This window comes from Nycticebus coucang, chromosome 8 (genome assembly GCF_027406575.1).
Source record: "Nycticebus coucang isolate mNycCou1 chromosome 8, mNycCou1.pri, whole genome shotgun sequence".
NCBI classification, from domain to species: Eukaryota; Metazoa; Chordata; class Mammalia; order Primates; family Lorisidae; genus Nycticebus; species Nycticebus coucang.
Window position 1 is genome coordinate 81,389,452 of NC_069787.1, and position 11,740 is coordinate 81,401,191.

At 43.6% G+C, this 11,740-nt stretch overlaps 1 protein-coding gene across 1 annotated transcript in view; it reads right to left on the bottom strand.

Moving 5' to 3' along the window:
* DCLK3 (doublecortin like kinase 3) overlaps nucleotides 1-11,297 on the bottom strand; it is an 88,147-nt gene extending 76,850 nt beyond the window's left edge. Inside the window, exon 1 of the mRNA XM_053600529.1 lies at nucleotides 10,970-11,297. Coding sequence (XP_053456504.1) covers nucleotides 10,970-11,051 — 82 coding nt within the window. The 5' untranslated portion in view covers nucleotides 11,052-11,297. The remainder of the gene's footprint in view (nucleotides 1-10,969) is intronic.
* Nucleotides 11,298-11,740: the final 443 nt, after the last annotated feature.

Sequence of the window (11,740 nt, forward strand, 5' to 3'; positions counted from 1 at the left end):
GAAAAAGACCAGCCACTTGGCCCACAGTGAGACAACTCAGTGGTGCTCTGCAGGCCCCAGAGCTTCCTGTGAGCTCAGGCTAAGACCACATTTTTGCTTGCCTCCAGCCCTGCCCCTCCTCTCCCCCAGTTCTCCTGAGAGTTCTTTCTCTAGTAATCACATGCATGAGAATCTGCATCTGAGGTTCTTCTTCTAAGGAACCTAGACCCACACCATTGCCCAAAATTATGAAAGGCCTCTAAATTTTGCAATAAGAATGAGCACTGACTATAGTGGCACTGTTAGAATTTTAGAATTCCTGAGTAGGAGGTATTCCTTCTCCCCTGCTTCATTAAAAATAAAAGATAAATAATTACCCCAGAGGTGTCTGGAGCACCACAGTGGTATGTAGGAGATAACAAATAAATGCGATTCAACTGATTGTTTTCGTTAACATTCTATGGACTTACTGGGTTCTTGCATGCAACACCTGTTCATTGCCAGCCTACTACATGGCTGGCTCTAGGTCTCTGTGTTTGGAATGTTGCCGAACAAAGTCCATGTATAGTAAACTACATCCTAACAAATTAATATATACATATTTTATATATACATAATATATGTATATATATACATATACATATATAATATATATACACACACACACACATATCACACATATATATATTTGACAAGAGAAAGCATTGCAAGAGATCCCTCCAGAAGAAACAAATGGTTCATGGTAATCATCAGTGATTTCTCTGGTATCTAATTTTACAGCTTTTAAACTAAAATTTGATATTGTCAAAGGTAGGAAAAGAACTGTAAGAACAGTTAAGAAAAAAAATATTCTTAAAAAGCTATGAAAGGATATGACTATTACTGGCTGAATTTTTAGGAGATGGTAGTTAATTGTAGGTTAAAAAAACACAATGCCAACCTCCAGATGGAGACAGCCAGCTAGCCAGAAATTGCTGAGAGTTTTTGACAGTTATTCAAGGCAGCATGGAAAATATAAAACTTTCCTTTTTCTCCCCTGAGATGAGCAGATATTTAAAGCTCCCTCCTCCCAAAAGAATAAAAATCTAACACGTATATCTTCTCTTTGATTGCTAACATGCCCATTTAAAACTATTTAAAAGCCTACATGCCTGTCTGTGGCCATGAGAACATGCTGGGGGCAAGATAAAGAGATACCAGTCTGTCTCCTTACCAACCCCTCTACACAGCCCCTCAATGCTACCATTCCACTTTCCTTTCTAAGGCAACAGCTGAACAAAGACATTTCCTTTGTACTCATGATGAAGAAGGTCCAAGTAGGGAAACATAAGGAAAACCAGGCAATCACTGCTTTCTTTGCTTTGTCACATAGACAAAGCAACTAGAAATGTTCCTGAGAACATGGGAACTCCAGGGGTCTTCAGGTGGTTCTCAGATTCTTTATTTGTTCCCCATTTGTCTTTAATATGAGTACACACTCCTGTTTTCTTTCATGCTACAGAACATCTGGAAAAGTATCATCTTCAAAGCCAGTAAAACATTTTTAGTTGCAGTCCTTATAGAAAATGGTAGATTCCTTTGAATTCTAAATTAATATTAATGGCATTAAAGAAAAAGCACTACAAGGTTCCACTAGCCAATGCATGACATACTTACATCCTTATACCTCAGAGCTTCCTTATAAATCAGATTACTGGGGAGGTCTCCCACCCTTGGGGAGTTTACGCCAAGTGTCAAAAAGAAAAGGGAGCTTCAACCTAGTGCACTTGATTTCTTTACATTTCTTTTTCAATTAAAAAGCCCATGGATTTGGGTTTTTTTAACTGGAACACAGAGTGAGACCCTGATCAGGGATGTGGTGTCCTTTCATCTTATCTTAACAAATCTGACATGTCATGCCTGTCCTTAATATCAGTGAAAAGATAGTGTCCTCTGATATCATCTTCTATTATCCAGACTCTACATATAAACATGTTATTACTGACAAGTGTTAATCATCTAGGAGAAGACCGTGAATTGGGGCTAGTGATGTCTAGGACCAATAAAAGATACTACAGGTACCCTGGATCTTAACTGTCTTGCATGAGAAGTAACACAGCGATTCCACCCAAAGTGCCAGCAAGTTGTGGATTTATGTCTCAAAGAGAAAACATACAATGAACCCAGGATGCTTGCTTTCTTGGCACCTGTGACTATGCATTTGGTCTGTGGGGTGACATCCTGTGATTCCCACCACATGCCCAACTCCTTTGTGTACCTCTTCTCTCTGTGTACCCCTCCCTCCTTCCATGAATTTATTTAAATTCTAGACATGCCCATTTGTTTTTGTTTATTCTGAACCACTGGGAAAGGCAGAGCATGTGGACTCTCATGAAATAGTCTGTTTATCCTTCAAAATGTAATTAGAAGATGATCAACAATAAGTCAAAAAAAAATTTTACTAACATATATTTGTATTAATTATACATGAATTTTTTACATGTATAGGGAAGCTTATATACACATAAAGCTTTCTGGGCGGCATCCTTAGCTCAGTGGGTAGGGCGCCAGCCACATACACCCAGGCTGGCAGGTTCGATCCCAGCTCAGGACTGTTAAACAACAATGATGACAACAACAACAAAAAATAGCTGGGCAGAGAATTATGAAACTCTGAGAAAAGAAATAGCTGAGGATGTTAACAAATGGAAAAACATACCATGCTCATGGCTGGGAAGAATCAACATGCAATCCCTATTAAAAGCACCACTGTCATACTTTAAAGATCTGGAAAAAATACTACTTCATTTTATATGGAACCAGAAAAAACCTCGAATAGCCAAGACATTAAACAAAAATAAAAACAAATTAAGAGGAATCATGCTACCAGACTTCAAACTATACTACAAATCTATAGTGATCAAAACAGTTTGGTATTAGCACAAAAGTAAAGAGGTAGATGTATGGAACAGAATTGAGAACCAAGAGATGAACCCAGACACTTACCGTCATTTGATCTTTGATAAGCCCATCAAAAATATAAATTGGGTGAAAGATTCCCTATTTAACAAATGGTGCTGGGAGAATTGGTGAGCTGCTTATAGAAGACTGAAACTGGACCCACACCTTTCATCATTAACAAAAATTGACTGTCACTGGATAAAAGATTTAAACTTAAGACATGAAACTATAAAGATTCTTGGAGAGAGTGCAGGAGAAACACTTGAAGAAATTGGCCTGGGAGAATACTTTATGAGGAGGACCTCACCCCCTACTCCCGGGCAATTGAAGCAACACTAAAAATACATTACTGGGATCTGATCAAACTAAAAATCTTCCACACAGCCAAGAACACAGTAAATAAAGCAAGCAGACAGCCCTCAGAATGGGAGAGGATACCCTGTTTCCCCTAAAATAAGACATCCTCCGAAAATAAGACCTACTTACAGGAACGATAAGACGTCCCCTGAAAATAAGACCTAGCGCATCTTTGGGAGCACACCAAAGACAGTGTCTTATTTTCAGGGAAACAGGGTATTTGCAGGTTATGCTTCTGACAAAGGTTTGATAACCAGAATCCACAGAGAACTCAATAAGAAAAGAACAAGTAATCCCATTTTGTTGTGGGCAAGGAACTTGAAAAGAAGCTTTTCTAAAGAAGATAGGCACATGACCTACAGACACATGAAAAAATGCTCATCATCTTTAATCATCAGAGAAATGTAAATCAAAACCACTTTGAGATATCATCTAACTCCAGTAAGAGTGGTTCACATAACAAAATCCCAAAACTACAGATGTTGGTGTGGATGTGGAGAAAAGGAAACACTTCTGCACTGCTGGTGGGAGTGTAAGCTAATACATCCTTTTGGAAAGAAGTATGGAGAATACTTAGGGATCTAAAAGTAGACCTGCCGTTTGATCCTGCAATTCCTCTACTAGGTATATATCCAAAAGACCAAAAATCACTTTATAACAAAGATATTTGCACCAAATTGTTCACTGCAGCTCAATTCATAATAGGCAAGTCATAGAAGAAGCCCAAGTGCCCATTGACCCATGACTGAATTAATAAATTGTGGTATATGCATGCCATGGAATATTATGCAGCCTTTAAAAAGGATGGAGACTTTACCTCTTTTACATTTACATGGATGGAGCTGGAACATATCCTACTTAGTAAAGTATCTCAAGAATGGAAGAAAAAATATCCAGTGTACTCAGTACTGTTATGAAACCAATTTACAATCACTCACGCTTTCACATGAAGAATAGATCACAACTATGGCCCAGGATGAAGGAGGGAGGAGGGGGGATTGGGAGAGAAGGGGGGAGTTCTGATCGAGGGAGGGTGAATGATGGGATCACACCTATAGTGTATAATGCAAGAGTACATGTCAGATCTATTAACTATAAATGTCTTAACACAATAATTAAATAAATGAGATGAGGTATATAATAACCAATGTGATGTAAGCATTCCTAATTCTATATGAAATCAGCACATTTTACCCCATAAATGCATTAATGTATACGTGATCTATGTGTTTATGGTTTAATTAAAAAAAAGAAAAGAAAAGAAAGAAATCATAAAAAAAAAAAAAAAAAAAAGCTGGGCATTGTGGCAGGTGCCTGTAGTCCCAGCTACTTAGGAGGCTGAGGCAAGAGAATTGCTTAAGCCCAAGAGTTTGAGGTTTGTGAGTTGTCAGCTGTGACGCCATGACACTCTACCCAGTGTGACAGCTGGAGATTCTGTCACAAAACAAAACAAAACAACAACAAAAAATCTTTCTATATAACTGCATCTTGGAAAATACCATTAAAAAGTAATAACATAATGTTAACATATAGAAAAATAGTAGGAATAACTTTAACAAAAAATGTGTATGAGCAACATAAGGATAACTACAAAACTGTGAAAGGAACTGGAAGAGCCATTTAAATGACTGCCCATTTTGGAATATGAAATATTAAAAATTTAAACATATCAGTTCTTCCCAATTGTAATTTTTAGCTTTCATGCGATTTAAGCACTAACACAATTTTTGAGGGAGGACAGGAAAGAGATGAGTAATGGAGATAGTAAAATATATTACAGAGCTACAATTACAATGTTGTGGTATTTGCACAAGAATTTAAAGAAAAAAAAAACTATGGCCCTCCAAATAGATAGTACTTTACATGATAATTTAATGTATAATGAAAGATGATCACAAACCAATCAGGAAGATAAGCATAATTTTTATTCAACATTGGAATAATTGGTTAATAATTTGGAAATAAATGAATTTAGTTTTTTATTTCATATGTAATACCAAAATAACTTCCAGGTAAATTACAAACATAAAAAAGTACAAATTTTACTTTATTATTAAACTACTGAAGAGTGGAGAAGTCTAGAAATGAAAAGCATTAAAGGGTAAAAGATTCCGAGGTTCTTATGGATCAGTACAGGATGGAGAAATGGAGGATAAGCTGACATAAGGGATGACACCCAAAAAGGACAGTGTGTAACGTGCAGGTAGGTGCCACAACTAATAAATGCCACACAACTTAAGGGTGATCACAGGGAACATTTCTTGTTCATACGAATTCCAGTGTGAACTGAGCAGCCTTCCTCCAGCTCAGATCCTCCAATGTGAAACATGGCCACAGCAGGGCAAGAGAAAGCCAAGGCAGTGCCCTGGCTCTTAGCTGCCTTGCATGAGGAATGACACATGGCACTTCCACCTACAGTCCATTGGCCAGAGCTGGCCATGACCCCAACCAACCCAAAAGGGTCTTGGGATAGACTTTCCCAAAAGCAGAGCCTGGGGCAAGGATTTGAGTTGATTTGGGAGGTGATCCCAGAAAGCACTGGGGCAGAGGGAAGAAATGAGGGAGCAGAGCTGCATGAATGAGCAGGTTACTGCTGTGGGCAGCCCAAGCCCAGCTCTGCTGGGAACCTCTGGGGAGAGTGGATAGAACATGCCTCAGAGCTGTCCCACCTGAGGGACAAGGAAACTGTGATAGTCACTCACCTGTTCCCCTCCATTAGTGGTGAGGGCTGCTCTCAGGGGCATTAACTACCCAGCACTTCTGTCCTACACCAAGTATAAGCTAACCATGCCCCTGAGACCAGAGAAAGCCCTCAAACAGGGTTGCAGCAGCCCACAGTGGGAACCATCTGAACAGGAAAGGCACTACAGCATCATGGGCAAAGTCTTATAGCAAGTGTTAAAGAAGGGGCATATGGATATCTAACCAGACAACTGTCTCTGCCACATATTTAGAGAGTTGGGCTCCTGGAAACTTCAGTTGCAGCCATCTAAAAAGCAAAACAACATCTAAAACAAATGACCAGCCTTATCTAGCCCACTCCTGGAAGAGATGCTCTTAAAATCGCAGCTATTATTGCTAGGAGATCTGTTCCCCCAACAAAGCCCAAGACCCAGAGATGCTTCCAAAGTGGTTCCCTGTGTGAGAAGATCACTGTTGAGGGAAATGCCCCACTAGTTTAGGGGGATTCCAAGATGAAAAAAACATGGCCCTCAAGTAGCATGTGGTATCTGGGGGGTGATTAGTACACACTGGCTCACAGAAACTTCATCAAAAGTTCCAAAGAAACACAAAGGAGAGGAGGCTATAGGCCTCCCTGAGGGCCTCAGAGGCTCTACTATATAAACAATGTCGGAGAAAAGTTTGTCATGAGTGGGAACAGAACAGTAAAAGCCGCTTCCCACAGCTTGCCAGTGGTGCTTCCATCAGCTGGTGCATTAGGTTAATTATTCATCTAAAAAGCAAACACCAAGTTACATTTTAAAATATTTGATGCTGAAAATTTAATTAACACAAGATTTCACTCTATAAATCACAAGGATTTATTTTCAGTTTGTGAAATATATATATATATATATATATATTGGTGTGGCTTCACGTTCTCTGCTCTCTGCTTCCCCAAAGTGCAGAGTTTCCATATTCCTCGTTATGTAATTATCCAGAGATCATTGAGCCTGCACTGTGTCTGCTCACTCCTCAGAGAATTTTGAGCACCTTTCTCCAAAACACAGAGATGGAAAGTAGATTGTGTTCTTTAAAACCAAAGGCAGCTAACTAATCTCACATGGACTAAGCAGCCTTCCTCCAGCTCAGATCCTCCAATCTGAAACATGGAGCCTCAGAGATGGCCACATCAGTGGAAGAGAGAGGCCAAGGGGGAGCCTGGCTCTTAACTGCCGTCATCACAGTTTTTAATGTCTCATCTCACCATATCTCCACTCTGCTTCATCACACTGTGGCAGAGCAGTGACCAGCAAATGGTTTCTCTACCTCCTCAAGGCCAGCACTCAAGAGCAGGGAGAATTTGGCCACTGGTCCAGGAAAAACTTCCTGTAAGGGGCTGGTCCTTGGGCATTTGAAGGAAGCTGGCTAAGATTCACTACTCCCCAAGGGGAACAGCAGCAGTCCCCACCTGTCTCTGCCCCAGGAGGCCTGACCTATCCTCCAATCTTTCCCCAAACACAGTGCTCTTCAATCCCCTACAAAGGATTTGGATTTGACCTGGGAAGGAGTAGACTAGGGCCTTGGACTCAAAATGTAGACCTTAGGAGCCAGTGAGAAAAGCAGAATTTCAGGCCTCACTTCAGACCTTTGAATTGGAATCTGCATTTTAACAAGATCCCAAAATGATTCACATGCCCAGCAATATTTGAAAAGCACTGGCACAAGGCAGCCAGCCAAACATAATCTCCTCCACCTATAAAAGGTAACTTTAATAACAATACTTTCCATTTTCCATTATGTTTGTAATATCTGGTAAATGCTTTACATCGCTAAATCCTCGGAACAATTTGAACATGTTTGTTTTACCAGTAAGGAAACAACTGAGCCTCAGAGTGATTAGGTACCTTGCTGAGGATCACAGTTTTTAAGTGTCAGAGCCAGAATCTAAAGACAGTTCTGATGGACTCAAAAACCCTTACCCCCATAACCACACACCGCATAGCATCTTGCCCTTTGCAAAGTGCTGTGAACATATAGCCTTCAAGACCTGGACCAAGACCTCCCTTTTCCTTCATGCAGCCACTGACTTAGTGCTTATCTCTCTCTATTCTATCACTTACTACCTACATCATGGTGACTCCACATATACCACTGTCCCCAAGAGGTTGCCAGTTGTCCCTGGGTAAAGATTTATGGGCTTGCTCAATAAATGGTGAGGCAATGAAAATGCTTTCCCTTTGATCATGAAAGAACACTCTAAGGTCAGCTGGACAATTATTATTAAGTAAAGAAAAGTGAAAACTAAGGTTCCTAGAAAAGTTCAGTGACTTGCCCCAGGGCACCTGGAAGCCTAAGACCTCTGTCAATGAAACCCAACTCCCCTCCCAGACTTTCAGCACAGATTTCTTCCCACTCTTCCAATCTCCCTGGATTTCCCTCTTCTGACCTACATTACCAGGCAGTTAACAAAAACATCCTTTTCAAAGAACTCCCCCACATACACGCATCTTCAAAAGGGGCTCTGCTCCACCACCAGATGGGCCAAATTTAGACACTGTCAGGAAGCCACCAAAGGAAAAAGTGAGGAAACTCGGGATACTTGAGACAATGGGCCCCCTGGACCCAAGGGGGAAAAAACCCTTTAAGCAAGAGCCTCCAACTAAAAAGCCCATCCAAGCCTCTACCCAGTGACCCCAATGCCAAGAAAGGACCCTCCAGGGAGCTCCTAGTAGGCCAGGCTAGTGGAGACCAGCCCACCCTCCCTGACCAGGCACCACAACCTTCCTGAAATCTGTGGGATTACCATTCCACTAGCCAAGACAGCCCTTTCTGTCTCTTTATTGGCTTTAGAAAGAAGCTAAGAGAGGTAACCAACTCATCCAGAGGAAAGCAAAACATTTGCCTGAAATATCCAATACTTAAAAAAATTTCTCTTGAACTGAGAAAAAAATGGGATGAAAGAAGCCAAGTGGGATAGCCAAATAACTCTGTTTTGTTTTTGCTTTTCTGAGCATGATTCCACTATGTCATTGAGCGCTGTTTTCAGGCCTGAGATGCACCAATGAGGGGCTGGGGCTAAAAGGCACTGCACCCCTGCTTGCCAACCCTGGGCCTGGGAACAGGGATCCACCTGCCCAGAAGGGGCATCTTTTGTGAATTCATACAAAGGCATCCTATAGGCTAGTGCAGGCTACTCAAGATACCATGGAAAGAAAAAACATCAAGAGTGAGAAGGGTCTGTGTTTTCATTTTGGTTTCTTAGAATCAGATCCTGAGGTTCCTATGAAAGTGTATTCATACACACAGGAGTAACTGTTAGCCCACTGAAGAAATGAGACAAGAAAAAAAGCAAGACAAGCAAGGGAAGCAGGCCAAACAAACACCCACAGAGGCCAATCTGACCCAACTCCACAGTGGATCTTTAGAGACAAAGGATGACATGCCTCAGACTGTCCCAAGTAAAGGCAAAGGAGCCAAACTATACTCCAGCACCCATCAGTCATTGGTTAGGGGCTACCTCTCCCCCTCCACCCACACTCACCACTGCCAGGGAGATGTAAAATCCTAAGCACAGCTTGTTCTCATTTCCTACAAACAAAGCAGGATCCTGCAGCCCAAGGGTCATCCTCCAACGAAGAGAGGGAGGGGCTGGCAATTGGGAGTGAAGACACCCAGGATATCAATATGCACAAAAATGGCAAAACTCACCATAAAAGAAAATGACTCAAAAATATTTCAAATTTAAATGAAATGAGTTACAGGGCATCTTTCAGAAATCACTTTCTGCCCCTCTCTGTTCTTTCTCTCATTCTGTAGCACCATCCAAAGCTATCCAAATATTAAATTGAAATGCTTTCCTAAAGTTGGGCTGTCCGGCAATCCCGACAACCCTTTCTTGTTTACCTCCTAGTGCTCCTGTTTCATGCTATCTTGTCCTAGGGATAAGCACAATGCTTGCCTGTTTCTCCAGATGCCTCTTTCATTATGATCACTAGCTCAACACTACCCCAACACATGACCTCTGTGAGCAGTAACACAGATTGACTTCACAGCTCCTAACACAATCATCAAAGTGCAGGGCCACATAATGCCAAGATGTTGAATGACAACCAGGGATGAAGGTGGGACAATTTGACAGCTGTCATCTTGGACCATACATCAAGAAAAGTAAAGGGAATGGAATCAACCAGGAGGGGGTGCGGTGTCAGGAATAAATAACCACCAAGTTCCCTCAACTTCTCCTCACTCCCCACTCCCAGCAGGCAGATACTCTGCAAAGGTGTCCCCAGACGCCTCTGCCTAGCGCTGGTACAGCCTTCTCCCTTCCTTACCACACCTCGCCCCCAGAGCCAGACGTGGAAAGGAGTGTAATGTGGTCCTATATTTGAAATTAATGGATAGGATATTTCACAAGCTCCAATTTTTCCCCCTGCTAATTCCCAAATGCTCTGCCTGTATCCTTTTGCTTAATCATCTTTGGTTCTTCTGTGTTTTTCTATCTAGTTTTAAGAAGAGTTTCCTTTCATTTAGCTGGGTCAGAGAGTTCTAAAGACCTGGGTTCCAATTCCAGCTCCACCACTATCAAACCGTGTGAATTTGGGCTGGGGTGGGGGCTCAGTTTTCTCATCTAAGAAATGAGATGATTCCACCTTCTTTGCAGGCTTGTGGAGAGGATAAAATAAGGTCAACTATAGTAAAGTGCCTAGCATGTTGAGATTAGCACCTTCCTGGTGCCTTCTCTCTTCTGCAGCCTCACACACCTCGAAAGATACCCAGTGCGTTTCCCAAGAAGGGCCCTCAGGCTGGCGAGAAAATTAAACCAGCTGACAGCATTATCCCCCCACAAGCAACTTTCAGGGGGTGTTGACGTGCGAGCGCGCGTACATACACACACACACACCCCTCCCACACCCCCACATTACTGTCCCATTCTGCACGAACAGGGTCTAGAGTTAGGGCGATAAAGTCCTCCCGCCCACGACAAGGCTGTGCCCCAAAACAGGTTGGCGCCGGAGCGCGTTGCACTTACCCGGGGCAGGCCGCGCTGGGCAGCCTGGGGCTGGCCCAGCCGGGGGCGGCGGGGGGCGCGGGGTGGGAGCGGCCGCAGGCATAGCGCGGCGGCTGGCTCTGGGAGAGCCTGGAGCAGAAGTGGCAGCTCGAGGACCAGGTTCGACGGCCGAGCGGGTGCGAGAAGGCGGGGCACGACGAGCAGCAACGATCCCGCACCGGCTCTCCCTCTTTCTTCTCTCCCTCCCGCGGCCCGCCAACCAGCCCAGCGCCGCGCAGTGCCCGACCACAGCCACCGGAACGTCTCCGGGGGCGCGGGGCTTAGCAACCGTGCACCAGCAGCAGCTGCCTCTCTGCGCCGGCCCGCTGCCGTGCGCGGCGCGCCTGTCCCCGGAGGCCGGGCGGGGCCAGGCTTTGAACTTGCGCCCACACCCCCTACTCCTGTGAGCCTCCGAAGGCAGCCCTTGGGGACCCTTAGGCGGCCCCGCCTCTCCCCGCCCTGCGGAGTCTAGCCTTTCCACTTCCCTCCTTCCCCACGTAAGTCACTGCCATGCGCGCCGTGGAACCTGGTGAGACCGGGTTTTGAAGGCGTGCTTCGCCAGGGTTCTGTGTGGTTGGCAGCCAAAGCCATCCTCAGAACCCCCAGCAATCATGGCGCCTCCCTGCTGGGCAGGGGCCAGACTTCTGGCACAGACTAGGGCCCAGAGCATCCCTTCTATAACAGCCTTGTCGTTCCCCAGATTCAGAGATCTGCCCACACTCACGGCCTCAAAGACAGACGCTGCAAAGCGGT